A 27766-nucleotide genomic window follows, 5' to 3' on the forward strand; every position below is an offset into this window, starting at 1 on the left:
TGACACAATCACAAAAAAACACAAATATCTTTTTCACAAGCACTTGAATGCAAGAAAACAGCTTTGGAGAATGCAACAACTTATTTCCCATTTGCCAGAAACAGATGGGTGGTCCTACTTTTTAACTTCTGGATTTGGGTCTGCCTTTAATTGAGCTGCTCAGATTCCAAAGAACCTTGTGGAACCAGAGGCCTAAGAAAGGAGGTAGGGCTCCAAAACGTATCAGGTTATTAAAGGAAAGGGGCACTAGAAAATGATAGCTGAAGAAGCTTAAAAACAGAGGAATTAGGTGAAATAAGAGAAAAATCAGAGCATGCATTTGAACATAAGGTGCTGATAGACGCTGTAGCTTCTAGACCAGGCATCCCCAAACTCAGCCCTCCAGCTGCTTTGGGACTACAACTCCCATCATCCCTAGCTAACAGGATAAGTGGTCAGGGATGATGGGAATTGTAGTCCCAAAAACAACTGGAGGGCCGAGTTTGGGGGTGCCTGTTCTAGACGATGGCATGCAACCATGTTACTGCTACAGGCCAGTGCCTACGGGCCTCAGTAATTTGCAATGCATTCATTATTCTAACATCCAAAGGATGCTCTAGAAATTAATCTGGATAGTCTAGATTAATTCCACATCAGGCTGCCTGCTCCCTCCTGCCAGAGTGAGCAATACAAATACACAAACATGGCTACACTTTGCCTGCAAAAACACTGCCAAACATTTGTTCGTGGTTGGTCCCAGGGCTGTGCTGCAGCAGTTGCCAAGGTTTCTTGTGTTTCCTTTTTTTAGTGGCTTTGAATATCATACCAAGTCACTGGAGCACTCTCAGACCCAAGCAAAGAAACAGAAAGCTGCACACACACCCAAAATTCCAAAGGGTAGCTTTTGCATCAAAATATTTTTATTTTATTACATTTATGAAACAAAATTAAAGAGGCGTTCTGTACAGCATATCATGTATACCTGAAATAAATGCTTAGGAGTACAAGGAAGAATTAAGAACTCAGCCTAGAACAACTGTAGTTAAATGTATCACGTTTAAATCAGATGGAAGACCATTGCAGTGGTGGGGTAGAGACATAGCAGAACTGCATGCTGCGGAAAAGATAAAAATATAACGAAGTGCTCTGAAGTCATAATTATAGCCTCAGTTTATAGTTTTGGTTGAACGTTTGGGGCAATGCAAGCACGGAGGAAGAAAAAGTAGTAGTTAACTTTGTGACATAAACACCAAATCAACAAAGTAGAGGAAAACCACTGTATAAACATAAAACATACTTTTAAGGAAGAACAATAGTTTTGCTTCAACCATCTGCCACATTGCAAAACTCTGCTTATGCAAGCAGCATCTCAACAATAAGCTTTCAATAGTGTATATGCAAGGCCTCAAGTAGTTGCAACATCCACTTCTTTGTTTAAAACCAGAGATACCAAAATAAAGAAAACTGCTTTATCAGCTTCTTGAGATGGCAAGTGCTGTAACAACCTCCCCCAATCTAATGTCCTCCAAATGTTTTGAACTACAGCCCCCCATCACCCCTGAACATTGGCCATGCTGGCTGGGGCTGACAGGAGTTGTAACCCAAAAGATCTGAAGACCAGCTTTGGCTGGATCCGGAAAGGCCCCCAAGAGCACAGAAAGTGCTTCCACATATGCCTGGGGTGGTGATGAGCAATTTTCATTTCTGGTGGCAACCCTCTAACTCCTCCACGGGGAAGAGCTGGGGCCAACTTTGTAAGGTCTGTGTGTGCACATGAAAGACAGCACAGGAATCTATGAATGAATAGCAAATATATGTGCAATGCTCAGGGGGAAAAGCTCCTCCATGGTGGCATCCGTCCCCTCTCTTTTAAACACTAGAGGAATTATTCACAAAGAGTGAGCTTTTATTTGCAACTTCTTGGTTTAATTGCTAAGGGTGGATCGAATGTAATGCCAGTTATCTGATTCTAGCACAGTGTAATGTTCTCCTCCCCAGCATGCCCTCTAAATCTGTTCCGGGGCTCTCCCCAAACCTCTGGAGCAGATTTGTGGAGGAAGAATCTAGTTGCACGAGTGAAAATCCATGAGCTGATGTAGCATTGTACTTGAAAACCCCTCTATTTTTCTCAGCATTGTTGACCCATCACACTAAGCAGCAAAAAGTGCTGAATACTGACTCTTAATTAAGGTGTTTAATCACAGAATGTGCAACCAGTAAGATATTTTGTTAAAATTCCTTGCATGTAGAAAGCAAATAATCCTAACTCTAAACCCAGCAGGTTCAGTTAAAAAATTACAAATTTCTGATGAAAGACACCAGTTACTTAAAATGTTTTGCAATGGCTTTGAATTAAAAGGGTCATGTTTTAAATTATGAACACATGAAAGAGGAATATAGGAATTAGAGATATGGAAACGTGGAACCCACACATAATAGGAAAAAAATGAGAGACGCCAGAATTGTCTAAGAAGCAAGTAATGCGATATATCAGGAGAAACAATAAACACCTTTTCAACTAAAAGAGAACAATTTTGTAATCAGTTTCAAAAATCTTAAAACATACAAAGCTCATCACTGATAAGCATAATGAACAACAGAACACCAAAAACAGCAGCATACAGAGACCCAACCAGTTTGCAAGGGGCTAACACCAAGAAAGTATTATTCATTGGAGTGGTAATAGAACTTCATAGTTTCAGAAGAATTGATAAACTTCATAGATATTTCTTGCTATAAACACTGAGCCAACTAGATCAATGTGTAAACCAGGGGTGGTCATTTAAGGAAAGCTGTCACAGTTTAAATTATAAAGAACACCTATAAGGCACTCTATTTTTCAGAAAATATAGGAAAAAAATCATCTCCCGTAACCTCTATCAACAAGTTTCTTCAGTTATTGACCAGAATGTGTTTGTGAATGCATCTATGTAAAACTTTTACAAACTATCCCCAAACCACTGAGAATTGTGTCTTAAAGACAGAGGTTTTACAAAAATATATATACTGGAAATATAATTTCCAATATTTGTAAACATTTTTTTAAGAATCAAGAAACCTAAGTATTCCTTGGATTTCTTGCCAGCTAAATTGTGCATTTTAATTTTGAAGTAAAAATGCTTTATTTATTTTTTATTTTTTACAGTTAAGATGACTCTGCATAATTTAAGTTAAAGCTGGATAATTTTGAAGGAGATACAGTTCCCATCTCCTAATTACCAGTACTTAATTGTTTCGGCTAAAAATCCATTTTTGGAAGACGTCTGAGGGGTTACACGTCACCAAGCTTGGATGCTCTTTATTTCCTGTCAGGCACATCTTTAAGGCTGCGTTGTACAACGACTGGTCCTAGAAAAGTGGAGAGAGAGAAGACACATTTTTATATTACTTTTTCTCCAAGGAGATTAGGGGGGCATGCCAGGACTACCCACTCTAACCTTAAAACAATGCTGTGAAGTAGATTGGCCATACAGTGGCTTATGCAGAGTCACTCAATAAACTTTGGGGCTGAGTGGGGATTTGAAACTGGCTCTGCCCAATCCAAGTACGACAGGTGATTGTACTATATCACACCGTCTCTCTGGTTCTGCCCATTAACCCAGCCAAGATTTTGTAGACATCATGCATACTTGGGAGAGACAAAATTCTATCAATGCTGACAAAGACTGATGATTCTGCAACAAATTCCCCAGTGCTGAAAGCTGCAGCTATATTTACATCTTTAAATTTAGAGCCTGCTATATTCTAGAGGCTTACAGTGGATTGAAGGTAGCAATATTGGATATTATTATTTTTTAAATGCTTCCCTTTATCATAATGGGTTCACTGTTCTACAATGGTATCTGAAAACATGGCTGTAAAGAGCTGTTCTTGAGAGGTACCGGGAGAAGGGAAAATGAGATCTAGAAAGTTTTTACATAGGGCTCAGAACTACAGCTTTTTCTGCACATCTCAACAACTTTTCACCTACTAGCAAGGAGCTGGAAAACCTCACACATGTTCTGAAGAAAAGAGTCATTCTAAGTATGTGCCAAGTTTCACACTGGGGGACAGGCACTTGCACAGAGGAGCTTATATGCAACAATAAATATCTCTAAGAAGAACTTGCTCCTGTAGCTGCCCTATCGTATGGGAGCAGTACATGTAAATGTAAAACTCCTCCTCCACATTTAATTATCTAGCAGCTCCAAACTATAAAAGCTATATGTTCTCTTTTTGCTTGGCTGAATTGATTTGAGAATACCTCTCGGATCTCCCATTTCTCTTCTGGGGGGGTTCTGCTGTTCTTCCCTTTGTAGCCACAGTCATGAAGTTGTGCTTCTCCTGATAAAGCATGCAGGCACAGCTCTTTCTGGATGTTGTGCCTAATTTCATGATGTGCAGAATATTCAAAGTACTATATAAAGAAACAATTCAGTCAGGGAAGTATCACCCAAAACTCAACCATACAAATTCATGGCGTCCCTTTGAACTCCAGATTAATGCTTACAGAAAAACTTGATGCTTTGCAGGTGGAGTGCTTTATACACAATGCCTAAACCATGACAAGGGCAGGTCACTAAAAATAGTAGGGTGAAAAAGGAAAGATTTTAGTTTCCCTTCTGTCTCCCACTCAGAGACAAGGCAGGAGAGATAGCTATGTGGCAGATTCCCAATGAAACCAATTTGTACAGAGCAGATCCCAGAGCTGCTTGTGAAGGTAGGAGGCTCTCTGGAACAATGTAGGAAGTTGCACTGGGGCCTGCAGGGAGAATTGGTGAAAACTGCCTTCCCCTCCCTTATTCTAGAGGAGCAGCTTCTGCTTGACTCTGGTCCCTTCTATGAACAGAGTAGCCTTTCCATTCATGAAAGAGACATTCTGGATCTAACCCAGAATTAGTATGAAAAGTCTGTGCAATGTCTAAGGATCCTGGAACTCTTGCAATTGAAAGGTGCTATCCACTCAAAGTTAAGCACTTTTAAAGCCACACTGATTTCAGTGATTAACTTTGGCAAGATCATATCCAAGGCATCTATCAATTGCAAGGGACAGAAGCAGCTGTCCAGCCATAGTGTGCCAGCACTGCCTTAACAGTATAAGTGAAATGTCTTCCACTGGCATGGCACCCTTGCCAACGCTGATGTAGACCAGGCCATAATGACACTTGCAATATGCCCTGGACCTCCTTTGGGAGGATTGGTGGGATAAATATATATGCTATTAAATGAATATAAGTTACCAGATTGTTCTTCTCTTCCTGTATCAAACTAATAGTATGAAATTCAAAAACAAATACTATTTAATAGAAGAGACCATTGAGATCAGCAAGTTACTAGGTAACCACTAAGGAATCAAACAATGGAATTATTGTCCATATCTTTTGATGGACAATTGATAGTTTCAGTGTTGAATATGTAGCTTTCCTATTTGCCACGACAGTATTTTTTACGATAGGGTAATTTACTTAAAAATGGAGTGGGTTTTTTTATTGAATGAAATGAACTATGATTTGCAACGCCTAGTTACATTTCCAGAGGTGCTACATTTAAGGGATGCAATATGTTCTGAACCATCTCTGCTCCACAAGTTGTGTACCGAGAAGTGTTTGTTAGAAGTTCAGCCATCTAGGAATGTACATAGGCTCAAAATGGTAGGTGGTTTTAGCATAGGGAAGACCACTCTAACCTCCCAGCATGAGGCTGTAAGTATGACAGGACAGATGACACAGGCCTGGTTGCTTAGTCACCCACTGGTTTCCTCCTTGACAGCAAAAGTTCTAAAGACAAAGGAAAAAGCAGCAGAAGAAAGAGGGAGGGAAAGAGTAAAGATTATTAAGTTTACAATGCAGAAATGAAGAGTGTTCCCGCAGAATAGATCAGAAGCAGACAAAAAGCTGAAAGAGAGATGAAGAGTGCATGGCAGAGACAGTCAGGGAACTAGTGTAACCAAGGCAGTATATAGCATTATGGAAGTCATCCAAGTTATTAGTGTGAGGTTATAAAAGATGTGGACTCTGCAGAGGAAGGAGACTCAAATTGAGAGTTGGTCTTCACTTTGGGTTCCACTGCATCTATGCCAATGGTAGTCTACTCTCCCTAACACAATGCCCTCTTTTTATGCTGAATACCTTAAATGAGAGAGATGCTTACAAGATACACACTCAAACAGGAACATAAAGAACATCAGGCTTCCCAAATAAAACAGTGATTACACAGTAACTTCTAACCATAGGGAAGGCTCCAAATTTGGTGCTGCCCTTGGAGAGCTCCTTGCTCTTTATAACACAATGCAGTAATCTAACCTTGAGGTTACCAGAGCATAGACAACAGTAGTTAGGCTATCCCTGTCCAGGTAGGGGCGTAGCTGGGCCACCAGCCAAAGCTGATGGAAGGCATTCCGGGCCACTGAGGCCACCTGAGCCTCGAGCAACAGCAAAGGATCCAGGAGTACCCCCAAGCTACGAACCTGCTCCTTCAGAGGAAGTGTAACCCCATCAAGAGCAATCTCCTACCCATCCGGTCTAGGCAACCACTCACTAACAGGGCCTCACTCTTATCTGGATTGAGTTTCAGTTTGTTGGCTCTCATCCAGTCCATTACTTCCACTGCCTCACCTGCAGATGTAAAGGAGAACTAGAGCTAAGTGTCACCAGCATACTGCTGACAACTTACTCCAAACCTCCAGATAACCCCACCTAGTGGTTTCATGTAGATATTCTAGGCATGAGACCTGATAAATTTAAAACATGCTCTGAAAACACATTGCTGTGCTTATCTGCACAGTTACATAAAAACTGAATGCAACATTTTACCTGGTTTCCTCCAAGCCCGTGACATGTATACATAATCAATGGCTTGCCACCATTATTATTTTCTCCAGCATCCAGGCATGTTCTTCTCCCAACATTTTTTAACTAAGGAATGTAAAAAAATGGAAATGTAAGTACAGAATAGCATAGTTAAATCCTCTACACATTTGCTTTATTTCTTCTTGTAAAAAGAAAAGCATACTCACAAATCCATATAATGGAGGATTCAAGTCTGGTACATATGCCTCAGGATAAACATTGCTAAGGTACCACGTAAAGTTTTTACACTGTAATTGTTGCCTTAACTCATATCTTTTTGAGAGGTCACCAAACGTTTTCTGTTGAAACAATACTAAAAAGTGTTATAACAAAAACAAATCACAAATAATACTTTTTACTGAAAGTAAACACAGAGGGAATTTGTAAATTAATTCAGTTAAACAAGCTTTAAATAATCTTTAAATAATGAAAATAGAGGTTGGAGGTCCATTTAGAAGCTACTCAACTTCTTGCAGCCCTCAACACATTCCCTATAATCATTATATGTTCTGATCAAATTATACTTTTCCATGTATCCCCAAAGAATCAGAATTGGAGCAAGGAACACCACTTACCCAATAATGGTGGCAACAACCTGAATAATCACCCAATAATTCCTTCTCTCTCTCTCTTATGTCAATAAGTAAATAATTGACATAAACTTATAGAGCCAGGAATACACACAAGCACACTTGAGATGCAAATCTACATTATCCTTTGCCATCCATTTTTTAAATCACTAACTTTAATTTTCTCCCTAAACAACTGGCCAACTTGGGGTCTTTGAGGTTATCAAATGTTGTTAATTCCGTATTTACATTTAACATGACATAAGAAAAGCCTACTGAACCAAGTCAAAGTCCTGTCTGGGTTCAGCAGCCAATTAGATGCCTATGTGAAGCACATAAGCAAAATCTGAGTGCAATAGCACTCTCCCCATTTGTGACTCTGGCATTCAGATGGATACTGCCATTGACAGTAGAGGTAGAACACAGCCTTATACTCTGTGCATTTGTTTTTTAAAGTCATCCAAGCTGTTTGCGACCACTGAATCTTACAGATACTGCCTGGTACTAGCCTTCTAATATTTATCTTAGTTGGCTAATACTGCTTTAGTAAAATCAAGATTCTTTTTAGTCATTCTTTTAGACTTCACATATATTAATCAACTGAATGTTAAAGAGAATTATTGAGAAAGATCCCCCTCATTCCTCCTAGAAGTTGGTGGATGCAATTAACGGCACTACTCTAGTTCAAAGAGCTCCGGGGAGGTATTGTATAAAAGATTAAATGAAGAGGTAATGGGCACTACTGAATCTATTCAATATATTGCCAAGCAGAGCAAATTGAATAAAGAGTGCCTACTACGTTTATATATTTTCACAATAAATAATTTTTGCTCACCAAGAACTTCAGTGCAGCAACTGATTTCTAATACCACCACCATCGTCACCTACTTGTTTAACTATTTTTGTTGCTTCTGTGTTTCTCCGGTAAAATATATACTTATATTCATCCATCCAGACTTCTGCAAGACGAACTTGATTACGGGTGATCACTTGAGTCCCTTTTGGAAAGGTATGGGGGCTCTTGCTGCGAAATACATGGCCCACAACTGAGCAAGGTATGATTTCCAGCTGACCCCCACATTGCCACACCTGAAAAAATAACAGTTTCACTTATCAGCCTTTAACAGAATACCAGATAGCAGGTAATATTGCTCTAGAAGCATTTGTATAAAAATGCTTTCTGAAATCAAACCCTGTCTACCTACAGGGTAGTAAGATATTATTGCAATACTGATGCAGCAACCAAGCACCTGACACCACACTACTAGGGATGGGGAGAGATCCAATTCAGCCCACATTTAAATATGAATCTACTCATTTTCCATTTTCCAAAACAACATGCAAACTGAAACACAAGCATTATTCAAAATTCACATTTACAGGCGTCCCGTCCCCCCACTTACACGCAATCAACTTGCTCACGACTGTGCATATGTGTGGCGCCAGGGAATAAATAAGTACAGGTGGACATCATTTTATGTGGTGGTTCCATTCTTGGGCCCTGTGGGCATCAGCAGAGTGTGTATATGCATGCCACGCCCTGTTACAGTCCGTTTTCATGAGAATATTAAAAAATAAATAAATCACAAATTGTTCCAAAATGTTGAGAAAACAAATTTAAGGCTGGAAAACTGAGGACTGAAATGGACAGGTCCACCCCTAAATAATAGTATTTTCTCCCTCCAGGTTATCATTAGCCTAAGACCAAGCTCATCTGGTCTCCTACTTCTATAGGGAGCAACTGAAATGCAACCGAGGTTTGTCATTGCATCTTCATGTGAATATTGTGTCTCTAAACTTACTCGGAAAGACATTTCTATATTTTCTCCTCCCCATATTTCCATTTCTTCATCATAGCTTCCAACTTTGTAAAAGTAGTCCTTTGATATTGAAAAGAGGCCTCCTGCAAAAGTGGGTGTTCTGCAAAAAAGATAAGGGGGGGGGATAATCTTTCATGAAGCTAACAATTTCCCAATCTGGGGAAAACCTGTTATTTTTCTTTTTAAGATCCCAAAGCCCATCCCTCTTCAGGAAAGCCTGATAAATGGGCAATCAACACTTTATGAACCATCAGCAAAAGCAAACAGCCAACAGCAGAAGGAAACGCATTAGTGAAAATGTTTGGCTACTATTTGGGCTTTGTAGAGAAGCTACTACCATGAGTTATATGCACATCAGCATCCATTTCAAAGCCAGAACAATAAAATAGTCAACAACAGTCCTGGGAAGAAATTGCTTCTGAAATATGACTTGTGCAGTAGTTGTATTACTACAATGAAACAGTACGATTTGGGGCAGGGGGAGGGATTGCTCAACTCAACTGAAAGGGGGGGAAAGGAAATGTGCCCTAGTTTTAATCAGTCATTATATGCCCCGCCTCCATTTCGAAGGTAAATTTCAATGAATCAAGGAGCTATATGTAAATTGCATTCTGTAATGGTGCAGAAATTCTACACCAAAGCAACAAGCAGGTTTAATTAGGGATGCCAACTTTTCTCTTACAGTCTCTTTCTGCCTCCAACAACTGCATTGCATTCCCATCATCCTACCTTCAAAGCCAAGGATGCCATCACTCAGGCTTTTGTTATAGCAAACCTCAGCCAATAAAGCAACATTAGCATCCATAGCACTCTCAGTATTTAAAATTCAACTGATGGCTTTTTCTATACATACAACTCTTCTACTGATAGAGCTTATTTGAGGTGGTTCAGGTCCTACTAAAACTTAAAATTTCAAGAGTTCTTTGAAAAAAATGTTTAAAACCTGAAGTACCATGTGAAAAGAATACAAGATATAGAAGACAGAGCTTCTCTGATCCTTCTGCAATTCTTTTTCTCTTTTAACCAAAATGAAAAAAGTTACATGTGAATTATTCTTTGGAACAATATTTTCAAGTAAAGATTTTGTAAATGGAAAAAAAAATGTTTCATTGCTTACTTAATAGGGTATGTTTCATCTTTCCTTCTCTTGCCTTCATGTTCAGGAAGAGATTCCCATCCAAACGACAAACTCCAGTCAAAATTCCCTCTATTATGGTTTTGACCATAAGGGGAAGGTTTCATGAATTCAAATGTATTTAGATCTATAGATGAAATATCAGGGCTTACAACACGAGTATTGTTTTCAGCTATTCTGGCCAACAATGGCTCTAGCCAGCCATAGAAACATTCACCTGAGAGAGGAAACAGGAGGTAAAATAATGATTATAATGCTGGATTTATCCACTTTCATAAAAGCAGTTACAGGAACATTTTAATTTCACTTAGGCTGTGATCCTATGCACATTTATTTGGAAGTAAGTCCCACTGAATTTACTTACTTCTGAGTAAGGTAAAGGTAAAGGACCCCTGGATGGTTAAGTCCAGTCAAATTTGACTATGAGGTGCGGCGCTCATCTCCACTTTCAGGCCAAGGGAGCAGGAGTTAGTTTGCAGACAGCTTTCTGGGTCATGTGGCCAGCATTATTAAACCTCTTCTGGCACAACAGGACACCGTGACTAAAGCCAGAGTGCATGGAAACGCTGTTTACTTTCCTGCCGCAACGGTACCTATTTATCTACTTTCACTGGAATGCTTTCAAACTGCTAGGTTGGCAGGAGCGGGGACCGAGCAGCATCGAGCAGATTCAAACTGCCGACCTTGCAATCAGCAAGCCCAAGAGGCTTGGTGGTTTAGACCACAGTGCCACCCACGTCCCACTTGAGTAGACCGACATAGGATTGCTGTTATTTTAAAAAATCCACATGTGTGCTGGAAATATTGTTAGCTTACAGATACCTGCTATGAAATATCACATACACCATCAAATGAAAAATATGGCTAGCACAAAATGAAAATGAACTTTTGATTTTTCCCATCCCAAACCTCAGTCCGAAACACAAATTAGATATTTTAAAAATTGACTAGCTTTGGCTTTCTCCCAAGATTCATGTGCATTTGTGTAAAAGCTGTCCTTAGCTTAAATAAATAGTTTTTCTGCAATCAGTTCCATGTTTTTAAAAGCTGTGCGTTTTCAACAGCAATGCTTCTATAGTGTTATTTCTTAGGAAAACAGTTAAAACAGGACAAGGAAAAAATCAATATGAAATGGAAATTCTTTAATATTTGTTAGCTAACTAAACACTATTACAGTCCAACGCTATTACTTACAGTGTGCATCCAAAAAAGTGAGGGTTTCTCCAGTTGCTATTGAAGCACCTAATAATCGAGCAGTGATGAGCCCCTTTCTTTCCTTTTGTCGTACAACTTTAACTATCTGGAATTGTTTCACATAATCATCCAATTTATCCTGCAAGTATTCTAAAAAGACAACAAGACAGTCTTTGCCAATTTAATAAAAGGCAAACGTTAAGTTCACTTTTCATAACTAGCCACTCAGTAAGAGGAATGTCAAAATACATTTATTCTGAAATGCCTGTACTGTAGTTTCAGCTTGAAGGGACAAGAGCATCTGCTTTTATTGAAGAATGGGGGAAGGGAGATACGACCCCAAATACACCAGGAACCAGAATTTGGGGGAAATGCAATTTCTAGTACAAAGCAGTAAAAAATTTAGTTCTGTACAAAGATGAATTTGCCAAGTTATCATATCTTCTTGACAGCTCAGTTGGTTAGAGCGTGGCGCTGATTAATGCCAAGGTTGCAGGTTTCATCCCCATACAGGACAGCTGCATATTCTGCATTGCAGGGGGGTGGACTAGATGATTTGCAGGGTCCCTTCCAACTCTCCACTTCTATGATAATTTTTTTGGAAAAGACATTCTACTGAAAAGTATTCTCCTGACAGAAAGAGAACAAGTTTTACTCGTTTGGCAGGGGAGTCAAATAACATTAGTTACCCTTACCACATTTATGAAGTAGGTTGGGCATTACTGAATTCTTTTCATAACTAAATTAGCCTTTTTAAAGGTGTGTTTCATAATTTTGAAGGGGGGTGGGGAGAGGGAAAATTTGCCTGGTCCTGACCTAGAGACTCTCCCTTTAAGACTGCTGCAAGATAGCAAGTCAATTGGCTTGTTCAGAGAATGCATTCTCTCATTGCCACAGATTGTAGAGAGCAGGAGCCCTCCTTCTGCCATTCACAAAGGAGACTAACATTCCAGTGGGTCCTATATGCATGTACAATCCAATGCTTACAGGCAACAATAATTTGTCTAGGTCATGTGTGCATACGTTCCATTGAAATATTATGCCCTGCAAAAGTAACTGTGGCAAAGGAAGTGGGGCAAATGCATCAGGCAGACGTGGGAGAAAAGGCATTCTCTCACTTCCACCACATGCAGAAAGTAGTGTCTGAGCCAGTCTTTCTTCACTTGCTGTGAAGCAGAACTACAGGCATTCTTTCTTTGGCAGATAACGGAAGGGGAGGAGTGGTGAGAGAAGGGGCTGCTGGTGCACCAAAACAACAGCTACTAATTAAGATAAAAGCTCAGGTTGGATATTTTGCCAAACCATGGTTTAAGCTTCCAAATGTACAGACAACAAAGTATGATTTAGAGTTTCTCATCTGCTTTATTTTCCACCCACTCATCACCAGCTTCACAAGTCTGTAAATTCACTCCTGTCTCCAGAGCGCAGCAGCCTCTTGAGACAAAAGCATAATTACAGCTATTGCTCTTATTAAATCAGATATCACATCAAGCCAGTTAGCACAAACCATGGTTTGCAAACCTATGTCAAGTCCTGTTTTCAAAATCTAGTTTGGTGGCTGTTCACAAACCATAGTCAATTCAGACATCATGCCTAATGTAATTAAGCATTAAGGATCATGAACTGAGACAAAGAGAAAGCACAAATCATTTCAGTTTGAGAGATCTTTATACTTTATAAATATAAATATTTTTTGTTATTTAAAAGGTGCATATTCTCAGGAACACAAAATAACATGAAAAACTCAAATGTGAAAAACCACACACAAACATTATATGTTCTTACCATCTATACTGGCATCATCCACCAAAATTATTTCCTTCAGTAATATTGCAGGGGAAGTATACATCACACTGTGAACTGTTCTTAAAAGAGTAGACCATGCTTCGTTGTGGAAAACTATGATAACACTTGTGGTAGGTAGTGGAGGACAGCGTTTAAACTTTTGCTCGATACATCTAGATGACAAAAACAGTTTTTGGAATGAAAAATGGATTATAAGTCTGATACTTTGATGTGGCACAGATAAAGCTTGGCAAGTATGGTGGAACTTCTTTCTCACACCAATATAAAAAAGCCATGCACAAGATCTTTGTGGAGCAATTGCTTCCAGAGTATCCTAACAATACAGTAACATATTTTTGTAATACATCACAAGGGGCATGTGGCAATTTAGAATAATTGCCACCATAAAATGTCCAGGATTTACAATTTATCAAGGATTAGACACTTGTGATGAAAGAAAAGGGCATCCTTTCATCAATACATCTTAAAACAGGGGTGGGGAACCTTCAGACCCTAACTAGGCTCGCTATACCTGCCCATTTGGCCAAGCAGGCCATTCTGACTAAGCCACACCCATCTGCCAATCACCTCACAACATATATTGCATCTGTTGTGGGAAGGCAAAAAGGCAGCTGGGCTAGGACAAAGGGGGCTTCTGAAGTGACAGTGATCAGATGATTGGCAGCACTTCAGCAACTTGTAGCAAATAGCCTTGTGCAGTATTTTGAAGTTGCCACAATCAACCGATTGTCCGGGCTTCAAAACACAGTGCCATTTTAAAGGTACTTGCAAAGAGCCCTGTGCTGTGCTTTGAAATCCTGACAAACCGTTGGCTATTGAGATCTCAAAGTGCCATGTCATCTAAAATCACTGTGATGACGGGTGTGTGTGTGTCCTGACCTCATCAAATTTGCACAGAGTAAGTATCTGGTCCACTGGTGAGTTTTAATTTCCAACCCCTTTCTTAAAGGAAATGGGCGAAAGGGCACCAAGCCCAAACAAATTTACATCACAATCTATTGAATTTCTTAGATGCATTATTTGCTTCCATAATTAGAAGATTACTGTACTCATACTTACACAGCTTCATACTTACAGATGCAAAATTAAGTAGCTAGAAATTATGCTAATGATAGTGGCGACAAAGTACATATCAATGCAGAACATGGGGAATCAAAACCCCTTTTCAATATTTTGCATATGTAATTAAAGAACAGAAATCCAAATATACTTCAACATACTCAGGAGGTCGTGTGTCTGGTCCAAGATCCCGGTGTAAAGAAATCCTGTCGCTTGCGAAAGCGTTGAAACAATGTTTTTCATCTCCTCGTTCTTTTTCCTCCTTCTCAGCTGGACTTAAATTGACCGTTTTGAATGGTTTGCCAGAAGCCCCTGGAGCATTAGAGTCCTGAGGGGGTCGATCCAGGTGAGGTGTCAGCTCTGCTGCTGTATAGGAGCCAGGTAAACAGCGCTTCTGTCCTGCCTTTTGAGTTTGCCTAATAGGCGCTTTAATCTGCATTTTTGGCTTTGCAACTTTAATATTGTTCACAGCTTTTAATACTAGACCCAGTACATTATTAATCTTTCCATCTTTTGATGGGCTCCCAGGCTCCTCATTAAAATCCTGAATGCCAACTTCTCTTTGTAGCAGAAACAAAAATATCAAGAAGATAAAAATAATGAAGGTAAACTTCCAAAGTTTCCACGGGGACAAATGTTTCATTGTGAATCGTCTTAGCAGCCTTACGAAAGCCATCATGCCCACCCTCCACTTGTCCACGTATGCAAGTGTTTCCAATGATGCTATTCTTTATTCATAGAGGTAGTTAGATGCTTCATAAAATGGTCACATCTGCAGAAAAGTTTTTTAAGTGTTAATAAATGCTATTGTATAAATGGTCACTTTAATGCTTCATAAGGACAGATGTGTCCGCTTAATTAGGCACAGAGTAAAACCTGTGCAAAGCAGGATAGCATTCTTTTCAGTACAGTACTCAAGCTGTCTTCTCGTTTCTAAACTTGCCACAACTTGTATTTGAATTTTGACCAAGGGCTACAAATAATAATAATAATGATAATGATAATTTATACCCCGCCCACCTGGCTGTACTGCCCCAGCCACTTTGGGCGGCTTCCAGCATATATAAAAACATAGTAAAACATTAAACCTTAAAAAGCTTCCCTAGGCTGCCTTCAGATGTTTCCTAAATGTTATATAATTACTCATCTCCTTAACATCTGATGGGAGGGTATTCCACTGGGAAGGCACCACTACCAAGAAGGCTCTCCGCCTGGTTCCCTGTAGTTTCACTTCTCATAGTGTGGGAACCTCCAGAAGGCCCTCGGTAGATCTCAGTGTCTGGGCTGAACGATGGAGGTGGAGATGCTCCTTCAGGTATACAGGGTCGAGGCTGTTTAGGGCTTTAAAGGTCAGCACCAACACTTTGAATTGTGCTCCGAAACGTACTAAGACCCATATACTTGACAAATAATACAAAATGTATTATTCCGCACTGTATATATTCTAATCACAGATACTGATGGTACACTAAGGCAACTAACTTCAGTCAGATGAAGTGAATTGACATTGATGGTATACCACTGGCTGAGCGAAGGTCTCATTAGTCATAAACATGCATCTTGATGCTAACCTAAATGCAGAAATGCCACGTGCCATTTTCCTTTCAAGCAAAAGTCATCAGGGAAAAAATGGGCTTGTGCACAGAACTTTAAAATTAAGCTTCAAGAAGCACTCTCTTCCAAGTCATAAACTCCTAATTAAGCTCCAAAACACTGCATTTCAACAGTAAGATTTTGAATATTTAAAAAAAAAATCACTTCAGCTAAAATATTAAAGCTCTAAAGCTCCAATCCTAAAATGCTTACTATACAGGAAGTTCTATTGGATTCAATGGGATTTACTTCCTTAGGATCAATGGTGTGCGTTCAAGTTTGGTTTTAGGGATAATTTTTAGGCACTTGCATTGTAGTCTGGCAGACAAAAAATAATAATCCATGTAGTTGGGAACCAACATCAAATTTTCTTGAGCCTGGGATTCCCACCCTTATAACTACAGAAAATGACAAATTAATTATACATCTTTACATATGTGATACTACTGCTAATCCATGGGTTAGGCAGTTAGTACTCATTTGACATTCTAAAGATCACCACCTCCTTGTAAAGCTAAATGTATCAGCTAGCTAAAATGTGGTGTAGCCTGTGAGTCATGGGAAAGCCAACTACAACTACACACACCTCCCTTCTTTATGTCAACATCTTCTGTTGACCTTCCACATCACCAGCAGCAGCAGTTCCTGGAAGGATAAGGAAGATCAGAGCCGCCTATTCACACTCTTTTTTACAATGCACACCATTCTGTTCTGAGGTTGGGCAGAGCTTAAGAAAAAGCTTTTGAACCTTTAATATCTTGTGTCTCTCCTGCACAATTTCAGCAAGTTACACACACCCAAAATCCCACCCATTCAATACACTGAACAACACACATTACACAACAATTAAAATTGTACAGGAAGATGCTCACATCTTCCTCCACCTCTGGCCACCCTAATCCCCATGGGGGCACCACTGCAAGCAACACAAAGTACTATGGCTGCTCCCAAATGTTATAGCTGAATTCAGTCCAAGAACCCTGCAGGATTAGACAAAAAGCTGATCTAGTCCAGAAGCTTGTTTTTCACAGTAGCCAGCCTGGTGCCCAAGGGAAGCCTACAAGCAGGACAGGAGTTCAGCTGCCCTCTCCCACAGCTATTTCCTAACAACTGACATTGGGGTGAGGGCAGTCTCCTGAAATCTCTTATCCCAAAACTTTGCAGAGAAAGGTCCAAGAACAAGAGGCTCTGCCTGCCAGCTGCATAGCAACAGTTCAGACAATGCAACACAATCGGACCATTGGCCTGACTTCCTAGGGTTCTATGATAAACCTTACACACCAGAGCCCGCCTAACCCTAAGCATACTTACTCTGAAGCAAGTCCCACTGGGCTCAATCAAACTTATTCCCTGCGGTTTAAAATAGGAACCTTACTATTTTATGTAGACACTTTTCAAAGCACTTCATATGCCTAATCTCGGCACACCTTAAAACACCCTTGGCAAGGGTATCCCAGGATTACCCCACATTGGCGATCCTTCCAAGGACTGGGCTGCCAACTTGAATAAAATATTGGGGGTGGGGGCAGACAAGCAGTGCCCTGCATAACTGATCACATGACGCAACACCCACACACCAGTTGAATGGCAATGGCCATCCACTTGGGCAGGGGGCAGCCTCCTCAAATACTGCATTTGGGAGGGGTGGGGGAGCGGCTTAGGACAAGGCATGAGTTTGAAACATACCCATTCACGCAGTTATATGTGCCCACAGGGCATCATTGCCCAGGGGCTCTCTCTCCATAGCTGTCAACTTTCAGATTTGAAAATAAGGGATCAGCAGCCTCACCTGTCCCGGGGACAGTCTACGGGATATCTAACAATCTGGGACAGCAGCGGGAAACGGCGCTTGAATAAGGGTAAAATGTAAAGGTAAAGGGACCCCTGACCATTAGGTCCAGTCGTGGCCAACTCTGGGGTTGCGGCGCTCATCTCGCTTTATTGGCCGAGGGAGCCAGCGTACAGCTTCCGGGTCATGTGGCCAGCATGACTAAGCCGCTTCTGGCGAACCAAAGCAGCGCATGGAAACGCCGTTTACTTTCCCGCCAGAGCGGTACCTATTTATCTACTTGCACTTTGACGTGCTTTTGAACTGCTAGGTTGGCAGGAGCAGGGACAGAGCAATGGGAGCTCACCCCGTCGTGGGGATTCGAACTGCCGACCTTCTGACTGGCAAGTCCTAGGCTCTGTGGTTTAACCCACAGCGCCAACCGCGTCCCTACATATACACATACACATATATACCCATACAGTCAGGGGTCATTTACCTTTTCCTTACACCCACACCCACGCCCACACCCACACCCACACCCACACAGTATATATATATATATATATATATATACACACACACACATATATATATATATATGTGTGTGTGTGTGTGTATGTATATATATACACACACACAAACTCTCTCTCTCTCTCTCTCCACTACTGTATATAGCTGATCTATACTGTATCTATAAAATCTCCCCAGAGGACTAGTAGAACCAGACCAGCAACCCCCCGCCCCATCCTTGTTACCTCGGGATAGGGCGGGAGAGGAGGAGCAGGAGGTGGGGAGGGGGGCGAAAGGCGCACCCGCTCCAACCCGGAGCCTCTCAGCCTACATGGCCATTTCTGCAAACGACTCTCCGAGCCAGCAACCGACGCTCGCCCCTGAAGCAACGGCAACGGGTGAGCCCCCCCCCCCACTTCCCGGTGCTCTTATTGACCTCCACCGGCAGCCACCCAGCAGAATAAGCCCCGCCCTTACCTGTGCCAGCAACGCGAAGAAAGCGGTTTCGGCGTGGAAGGAAGGAAGGAAGGAGCGAGCGTGCCTTCCTCTGCCCTCCTTCCCTCCTTCTCGGCGGCGGCGGCGGCGGCGCTCCGTTGCCAGGGCGGCGAGCGAAAAACCCTGGCCTGCGATTGGCCGCTTCGTGAGGCTCGGCAGAGCCCAGGTGAGCGTCGGGCCGAGGAGGGCGTTCACCTGAGTGGCACACCTGGGCAGCTCAGGTAAGGCGCGCGCGCGCAGCCCCTCCTTCCGCCCCTCCAACGGAAGGCCCCAGGCCCACGTGCCCCTGGCGGGCGCGAGAAGCACGGAGGCCCCAGAGTGATCCTCCTCCTCCTCCGCTGCCCTCTATGGCTTTTTGACGCCCGGAGGCTCTGCCGCCCGGACGCTGCCGTTGTTTCCACCTCTTCTGCGCTCTTGGGGTTCCTGTGAAGCTTATTTCCGAGAGGCAGAGGAGGGGTGTGTGTGTGCTTGAGCAATGGAAAGTCCAGAGCAAAATTAATTCAGCAAACTGATACAGGGATGAGCTCCTGCGGCGTTCGTTGCAACGTGGGGGCAGTAAAAGGAAGGGAAATTGCATGGCCCTCCTTGCTATGTGTTTTTAAGGCCCTGATGGAAAAATGAGGGTAAATCGAAAAGGAAAGGTTCGCTGGCAAATTTAGGGTGATATATCGGTGTGGCTGTGATATATGAATGGGAGGAAGAGATGGCGTGTTCCATATGATCATTATTGAAGCGGATCAAGAATACAGGTCCCGGGGCACATTGCTAGAAACTTAATACCCCGTTTACCTTCCCGCTGCGGTAGTACCTATTTATCTACTTGCACTGGTATGCTTTCCAACTGAAGCGAGATGAGTCACCTTTTGACTGTACTTCACTGTCCGGGGGTCCTTTACCGTTTACTTAATAGGCACAAACCCATGACGTAAACTTGCATGAAAATAAGTACACAAATTTATGTCAAGATGCAAATTTAGGCCAACTTTCTGAGGGGAGAAAACAAAGCTGGCTTTTGTTGTTAGGGTTCAATTTGCCTCTGAGCTCATTGAGTGGCAGCGGACTGGGGACTCAGCTATACAGCTGCAAATCAAACATTTTAAGTTTGTTGTAAAGTGCATTATACAAATGTGACACTAGATGGAGATGGTGAGCTATGGCAAATTCAATATATTTTTTCAAAGCATTTTTGTAAAAAAGCATTTTCACAGCATTTTCAATATTTGTCTAGATTCCATCTGGGACTCTTTGCACAATTCTCAGCCAACCTACAAGAAATTTTTTAGAAATGGGGAACAGGGCAAGAGATCAAGGGCTTTAACGAAAAGAACAGGGACATCCTAACAATGCCTGTGTAGGCATCACTCGGTCCTTGAATCTAGAAGACACAATAATAGAATTTTGCACAGGTGTCACCACAAAGATTTTGTAAAATCTACATTTTATTGCTGGAGATGTCAGACACTCAGTACTCAAAAATATGTAGTAGCTACAAATAGTGAAAAGGAAAATGGAAAACTGCATGCTTTGGGAATGACAAGGAACTGTTTTAACAGTGAAAATTGACAGGATGCTCTGAGATTGAAACAAGTATGAATTGTAGAGTGTTATTGTTGCTTGCTTGAGTAATTTATAAAGAAAGATATATATTTAGTTTGGCATCATGCATTTTATTTTCAAATTACACTGAAAAAAGTAATGTTGACCAGATGCTGCAATATTTTTAGAAATAGTTACATTACTGTATTTCAGTTTTTTCCACAGCAAATATGAATTGTCGCCTTTTTAACAGTATAAAGTAGATTTCACAGTTCTGTGTTCTTGTAAGGTGGCTGGGAAGAAATCTCACATTTCCCCTCATTTTTTATCCAGGTTGACTAGTTCAGTTATGACGTATTATTAATGATAAGAATAAGGTCCCATTGCTTTTCTAAGATTTTACATAAAGAGGCTGAAGACTAGAAATTTTAAGCCTGCCCGCTTTTTCCCTTCAGGAAAAGCTGATGCATGAAGGGTCAATTCTGAGGACATGTGGGAGCAGTGGTTGTTTACCCCACCCTCATTAACAGCTGATTTTCCTTCAACTAGGCTTTATGTCATGAACTGTGTGACTTTTTAGCCAACATCACTGCATGGTAAGAGCTAAAATGTAAATTAATCTAGCACCATACAAAGGAAAGTTGTTAATGTCTTACTCTCGCCTGCGTTTTTGCTGTGAAATGAACCAGGAATGCCCAAATGAACAATCAGATGCATACTTGGGGAATAAGCCCCATTGACAATAGTGGACTTATTTCTGAGTAAGCACACAGAGTTATTCTGTTAAACAATACTCTGTAGGGACGCAGGTGGCACTGTGGTCTAAACCACTGAGCCTCTTGGGCTTGCCAATCAGAAGGTCAGCAGTTTGAATCCCCACAACAGGGTTGGCTCCTGTTGCTCTGTCCCAGCTCCTGCCAACCTAGCAGTTCGGTGCAAGTAGATAAATAGGTACTGCTGCAGTGGGAAGGTAAACGGCGTTTCCGTGCACTGCTCTGGTTTCTGTCACAGTGTTCTGTTGCACCAGAAGTGGTTTAGTCATGCTGGCCGCATGACCCAGAAAGCTGTCTGTGGAGAAACACCGGCTCCCTTGGCCTGAAAGCGAGATGAGCGCTACAACCCCATTGTTGCCTTTGACTGGCCTTAACCGTCCAGGGGTCCTTTACCTTCACCTTTACTTAAACAATACTCTACAGCAGCTTGAGAGCCAGTGTGGTGTAGTGGTTAAGAGCGATAGAGTTATAATCTGGGGAACCGGGTTCACTTCCCCGCTCCTCCACATGCAGCTTCTGGGTGACCTTGGGCTAGTCACACTTCTCTGAAGTCTCTCAGCCCCACTCACCTCACAGAGTATTTGTTGTGGGAGAGAAAGAGAAAAGAAGATTGTTAGCCACTTTGAGACTCCTTAGGGTAGTGATAAAGCGGGGTATCAAATCCATACTCCTCCTCCTCCTCTTTTGCTCTTCTTGTTGATCTGTGCTGCATGATACTGCATATGTTTGCTCTGAAGTACCACTGAATTCATGTAAATATGCATAGAACTGCAAAGCCCTTTTTCTTGTTACTTTCATCCTATTTCTTCCACTTCCATTTCTTCTGTACAACCAATACTTTCCAGCATCTTCAAGACAAATGGAAAAACTAAATATTTATCAATTTGCCAAAGCAATGTAGTGCTGTTTCACAGGCAAGTGTGTAAATTGATGGTTTTTGTTTTATTATATACTCTGATATTTAATCCCAGAAATGTACTATATCGTGCTAACATAAAAAAGTAGGAACACAGGAAGTTACCTTATGCAATGTCAAACCATTGGTCCATCGAACTCAGTGCAATGACTGGCAGTGGTTCTCCAGGGATTCAGACCAGGGACTTTCTTGAACCTGGGATCCTTTGCAGGCCAATCAAATGCTTTACCACAGAGCCATAGCTCAGGTGCAAGAGGACAAGGATCATGCACCTTTAGAGCTGAATAGAAGAGAGAATTGTAGCAGGCATAACCAGCAACACTGCTAAAATCTTCTCTTCTACACAACTATCAAAGGTGCATGAGCCCTGCCCCCTTTCGTACCTGTGGCTACCCTGCTATAATGATTTTTGTTGCCACATATCAATCACTGAAGTCAGTGACAAAACTTCCACTGCTAGTTTGCATCTCAAACTGCTGCATAAAAGATTTTTGGAAAAAATATTATTTGTGGTTTCACTTTAGAAAATGTGCATCCCACTATCTATCCCACTATTTTGAAATGCTAAATGCAATGCTTAAGGGTTTCATTTTTCACCTACCTAGTGTAGGGGTTGCTTGTGTTTAGATTTGAAAGGTATAGAATTGATCATTTTGGTTTCTCTTGCTACTATGATCATAAAGACACAATTTGACTGAGAACCTATTCCTTGAAACTATAGGACACAAAACATTTCAAGCATACTGTATGATAACAAAGAGCTTATATAAAGAGCTTGCTATAGTTGTATGTATAGGTATCCATAGCTATATATACTGTATATGCTGCTATAGGAAGCTTAAATCTCCAGTGTAAGAGAGCAGTAGAAAATGCAGACACACTCCCTTCCTCCTCCTTCAAAGGCAGAGAATATGAGTTGCTAGGCAACACCATACTGAACACTGGACTCCTTTTTCATTAACATAACTGAACTGACCTCTCTCTCTCTCTCTCTCGTCCTTTCAATTCAAAGGCCATGTATTAGAAAGGAGGCTTAAGTTATAAAATGCTGCTTAAAATATTGTTAAAAGCTCAAATGGAGTCTTCCCACTTAACGGTGAGAAAAAAGTAGGGTCACCCATAGAAAAATGTCACTCTATTATCCTGAATTCAGGAGGGCAGATGGCTCATGTAAACCCAAACAATTGGGGTGGGGTGCATGGATGTAGCCAAGGGGGCAGCTGCCCCCCATCAAGTAAACAAATAAAAATACTCAACTGACCAACTGCATTGCAGATAACTCGGTTCTGCCCTCCTATAAAGCCTCCCCCCCCTTAAAATAATGCCTGGCTACGCCCATGGTGGGGTGGGGTGGGGTGGAGAGTGCAGAGGAAAAGAATAGGAAAAGTTATTGGATGAGAATGTATCAGAACACAGAATCTTCCAAACAAACAAGTTTTAGGCAAACTGGCAATCCAAGGCATGCGATCAACCTTTATGCGTTGATGATGGTCTTCTACATCAGTGACCAACTTAGGTGAAAACTTGTTGTTCAAAAAATAGGCCCTGGCGGCTCCTGAGAATTAGCCTGCTGACCCAGCTATATTGGAATTGACTGTAATGCATCTAGATGTGACCCTGACAGCACTTAGCGGAAGTGTGCCAGCTTCCTGATACTCCTGACATAGCTGCTAGCCTGTGGATTACAACCCCCTCAGCAAAAGCTGGGAGGCATCAGTTGTAATCCCTTGGCTGTTCCCCTCAAGCCCTGGGGCCATTCCCTTCTGTTGGAAGGACATACCTGTGTATACTGCACAGCTTATCCTGCACCCACCTCTCCCCCCAAACTAGCCTGATGCCCTCAGGTGTAGAAATGGAAGATATCCCATCACCAGTGTTGAAGATTCAACTGCCACTCCATTAAGGTCTCTGTATGGGCAATAGGGAAGGTGTGTCATTGCCTTGTCTCAGGCACGCTTCTGTCTGGGGGCCAGTTGATAACACCCTCAGAACAGGTTGTTTTACTTCAGGCATAGGCAAACTCGGCCCTCCAGATGTTTTGGGACTACAACTCCCATCATCCCTAGCTAATAGGACCTGTGGTCAGGGATGATGGGAATTGTAGTCCTAAAACATCTGGAGGGCCGAGTTTGCCTTTGCCTATTTTACTGCCTTTCTTTACTTAGAAGGCTTGGGAACTGATAGCCTCTGTGACATGGAAGGCCCGGGTGAGCTACAGCAGGAGAAAAGAGGTTCCAAAACAGGCAATTGTATAAATGAAAACAACCCTAACACAGAGGCTCTCTGTGACGAGTCCAGAAACAGAGAACAGAGCTATGATGTTTCAAACAAAAGGCGGCCTTCAAATTAATAGCTTTGGTAGCTGAAAATGGAGTTTTAAACAAACAGATCCAAATATAATCTCCAAAGATAAATACGGGCAACTCTATGTAACGCAACAAGTCAATTTGCTTTTCACTTAAAAGCCATTTCTATGTTTAGCTCCGGTAAGAACAAAGTGAAAAAGTAGCAGCAATCGGAACTCAGTAAAGACTGTGGTGGTAGTTTCATATCTGAATCAGAGGATGTGGATACCACAGCATACCCTTCAATCAACTGCAAGAACTATAACAATGAAATCTTAACATCAGTCTTGAAGTGGAAATCAAGTTTAAGGTGGATGGTAGTGGCAGAAGTTCATAATACGACCCATACCCTCTTGTGAAAAAACCCTGTTAGTTTAAACTGTGTTTTAATGGTTGTTGTGTAACACATTCTGTCATTTCCAGTGTAATGCAGAACAAAAACAAACCAATAACCCCTCTCCCCACCTTCCCTGGCCCACCTTTATTTAACTATTGCTCCCAGATCATGGGATATGGTACATAAAGACAGATTTGAAGAAATATATTTATTTTATGTAAGACATTTATACATTCTTTTCGAATTAGTAATTCAGTACAGTTTACATGAAAAATACCAAAATTCATAAAACAATGCAAATCATATGATAAAAGCATATGTAAATATAGTGTTTACAAAAGGTGAGGCATATCTCTGTCCACTTGAATTATGGCCTACATGCTATATTGCAGGCACTGAAACAAGCCTCTCAGAAAAAGCCATGGGAATTCTTTGAGGCTACATAGACAATAATCACTTGATGAAAGACAGTTTTACACAATAATCCAAATAATGAATTATACAAATGAAGTAAAATACGTTGTCATTTCTACTAGAAGTTCTAGTAATAATACTACTTTGGAGCTTTAAGCATGGAGGACAACTAGATCTTCAATCAAAGTGTTTCAAACTGTGGGAACCCTGGTTTGCTAAAGTTTTTAAATTGGTCTGTCCCTGATTTTACTGCTTTCTCTATCTGCCAAGAGGTGCTTTGTTGTAATTTGTATTTTTAATTCTTTTATATTGTATTTTAAAATCATTTTAATGAATTATAAAATAATAATAATTGCAGAGTAGCATGCAAATACCGTTAGCTAATAAATAAATGTGGTAGAATGAAATTCAAATTCCTCCCATTCAGTAGGATAGCCTATGGGGATGGGACATCGTTTCAGCTTAACCCACCTTGCCAAATGGTTGAGGCTGAACATCTCAAAAGAATGGCAAGTTGCGTATGTAATCAGTAAATATATCCTTAGAGAACTACTGGCACCTTGCGCAATTATGTAATGATTTCTGTAGTATATAATAGCAAAATAAACTGGTCATTGGTAAAATAAACTGGGGTAGGGGAAGGGATTTTTTCGAGTTTTTTTCGAGTTTTCCATCTGGGAAAACGTTTTGCAAAAATAAAACAGTTAGACATGTGAGACACAAATAAAGCATTCTCACAGTCTTTTCCCCCGCTGCCTTTGAGGACCCCGATTATACACCATTTCAAAAGCATGGCCGTACTCCAAATAAATCACCTTTACGAGGGTGATGTTCGAAGGCCAGCGAAGGAGGGTGCAGCTGGGAACTCTCTCTGTCACAGAGCAACTTTCAAAGGACGTTCCAGCTGTGGCTGTTGTTCCCTTACACCAAAGTGATTTATTTGGACTGTAGCCAATACCTACAGGTGGGTAGTAACAGACACTGATTATCTTTTAAATTTGCTGAACTCTCTATGTGCTAAAAAAGTACTCTCCACTTTTTTTCAGTGGGAACTAACTGAGCATGTAGCATCACAAACTACACAGATAATTTTACAGACCTTTCTCTGTTTGCCCCCCCCCATTTAAGATAAATACATACAATATTATTCAAGTTCTTAATGCTACGCGTGCCTTATCAAGTATTTCCTTTCTGATCTTGGGGTAGTTTGGATGCTGTTCTAAAACCTGTTGAAAGAAAATATATTCATAGTAAGCAGTAAAGTTATTACTTCATTATTGTTATTTATTAAATTTGTATATCTCCCTATACCTGCAAGTCTCAGGGCGGTTTACAACATGTAGACACATAAAGTCTCACTGTAAACTAAAACAAGTAGTTGACTATTCTACTGTTAGATATCTAAAGCTATTTCACTGCAGCAGACGTCAATACTGTCATTAACGAGAACTATACTACAGTGTTTTCCCCTTTTCATAGAACCCACAAGCAAAGAAACATGTTTGTAAAAAAAGTTTACCTTATGACAGACATTGATTGCATCAATGTATCTCTTGGCTTTCAGGTAATTAAATGCCAACTTGAAACCTGTAAAAAATGGTAAGTCAGAGGTTAATGCAAAAGTAGCATTCTCTTTTCATGTAATCCTAGGATTTTACAAGGGAAGTTGAGAGCTTGTGGATACCTGCTGCAGCCCCTTTTTTTGAACAAGGTTCCTTTAGCAGGAAGAATGGCATAGGCATTTAATAAATATGTAATAATAATTAATAATAAATTTAAAAACCTACTAACCACAGAGAGTTTGGCCAGAGAGCTGGAGTGGATCTCCCCAGTCTTGGCTGCAAAGAATCACCTCGGTTTTCAATTTCGATTACATGTGTGATCTTTGCTGTCTATTTTGTTGTTTCTCCAGCTTGTCAGCCGCCTTGTGTATAGTAGTATAGAAAGGCGTTATATGAATTAAAAGTGAAGTGAAAATGAAATGAAGTTGCTAAGGGTGAACCTACCAATTGTTGGATTTGTTTGGTTTCCATATTTCCAGGCCATCTCGTAGTTTGCAGCTGCATCCTTATATGCTTGTTCTTTCTCCATTATGTATCCCATATATTCATAAGCTTTGCAACAAGACTAAAAAAGAATTAAAAAAAAGAGAGAAATCTCTGTCAGCAAGTCTTAAAATTGCAGAGCCTGTTGACCCACTGAATTGTAAGCTGAAGTTCTGTTGGCCCTCAATGGCACCGCACAGAAGGTCATAAATCACTGCCCTCACCACTGTCAGCCAGTTCAAGGAATGCCGGCCTCATTTTGCCTGCTTTCCATAAAATTAGTTTCATTAATTAAAAGACTCCAGGGGTAGGAAAACATGAACAGAACAGATACAGCATTACTTCTGGCCTGTCCGTTACCCTGTTGTGACGAAGGCACCGTTTTAACAGGTCACTAGCCATATCGTATTTTGAAGACTGAATGAAAATGTCGGCGAGGAGAAGCCAACTTTTTTCAAACTCTTCTGCGTCAACGGGATTCCAGTTCATCTTTGAAATGCGCTTCAACTGGTTTCTGGCTCGCTGGGTTTGTTTTAAGATCATGTAAGCCGTGGCCATTCCCAAAAGTGCTGGGATGTGATCTTTCTGCAAAAAAGACCAATATGATGCAACTCAGAAGACAGAGAACCCAGTACAAATGTC

The 27766-nt window shown here is 41.1% G+C and overlaps 2 protein-coding genes and 1 long non-coding RNA gene across 9 annotated transcripts in view; 1 reads left to right on the forward strand and 2 right to left on the reverse strand.

Annotated features, from left to right (window-relative positions):
- Window positions 1–877: 877 nt before the first annotated feature.
- On the reverse strand, window positions 878–18883 carry GALNT3 (polypeptide N-acetylgalactosaminyltransferase 3). 5 transcript variants are annotated; one of them, XM_080971098.1, is made up of 12 exons: window positions 18741–18862; window positions 16196–16300; window positions 14551–15161; window positions 13310–13482; window positions 11525–11674; window positions 10313–10547; window positions 9178–9295; window positions 8264–8464; window positions 6974–7105; window positions 6771–6872; window positions 4223–4375; window positions 878–3327 (listed from the first exon to the last, which is right to left on the reverse strand). In XM_080971098.1, exons 3-12 carry the CDS (start codon window positions 15066–15068, stop codon window positions 3205–3207), a joined length of 1905 nt encoding a protein of 634 aa, XP_080827224.1. In that variant the 5' UTR covers window positions 15069–15161; window positions 16196–16300; window positions 18741–18862; the 3' UTR covers window positions 878–3204. The 5 variants fall into 5 exon arrangements, with proteins under 5 accessions (XP_080827224.1, XP_080827225.1, XP_080827223.1 ...); XM_080971099.1 differs by lacking the exon at window positions 18741–18862 and adding an exon at window positions 18509–18639; XM_080971097.1 differs by lacking the exon at window positions 16196–16300 and having other exon boundaries at window positions 18741–18881.
- Window positions 18843–27651, forward strand: LOC308458614. The gene is made up of 3 exons (XR_013977595.1): window positions 18843–18979; window positions 26644–26678; window positions 27515–27651. It is a non-coding gene; the product is annotated as an uncharacterized lncRNA (long non-coding RNA).
- Window positions 24859–27766, reverse strand: part of TTC21B (tetratricopeptide repeat domain 21B) — a 30494-nt gene continuing 27586 nt past the window's right edge. For 2 of the 3 annotated variants that reach the window (XM_081023384.1, XM_081023382.1), the window contains exons 26-29: window positions 27485–27709; window positions 27086–27206; window positions 26599–26666; window positions 24859–26305 (exon numbers count right to left, since the gene is read on the reverse strand). In XM_081023384.1, coding sequence (XP_080879510.1) covers window positions 26228–26305; window positions 26599–26666; window positions 27086–27206; window positions 27485–27709 — 492 coding nt within the window. In that variant the 3' untranslated portion in view covers window positions 24859–26227. The remainder of the gene's footprint in view (window positions 26306–26598; window positions 26667–27085; window positions 27207–27484; window positions 27710–27766) is intronic. The other variant, XM_081023383.1, reaches the window with a different exon arrangement.

Source organism: Podarcis pityusensis, assembly GCF_964106645.2.
Source record: "Podarcis pityusensis genome assembly, chromosome: 1".
Lineage (NCBI taxonomy): Eukaryota > Metazoa > Chordata > Lepidosauria > Squamata > Lacertidae > Podarcis > Podarcis pityusensis.

What these genes read in the sequence shown, in the direction of transcription:
- GALNT3 (XM_080971097.1), bottom strand. Translation starts at nt 15,068, where the DNA reads ATGATGGCTTTCGTAAGGCTGCTAAGACGATTCACAATGAAACATTTG. An exon ending in CCAGACACACGACCTCCTGA is followed by an intron (nt 13,483 to 14,550) that starts GTATGTTGAAGT and finishes TTTGTCATCTAG; the next exon opens with ATGTATCGAGCAAAAGTTTA. An exon ending in GATGAAACATACCCTATTAA is followed by an intron (nt 9,296 to 10,312) that starts GTAAGCAATGAA and finishes TCTTTTTTGCAG; the next exon opens with AACACCCACTTTTGCAGGAG.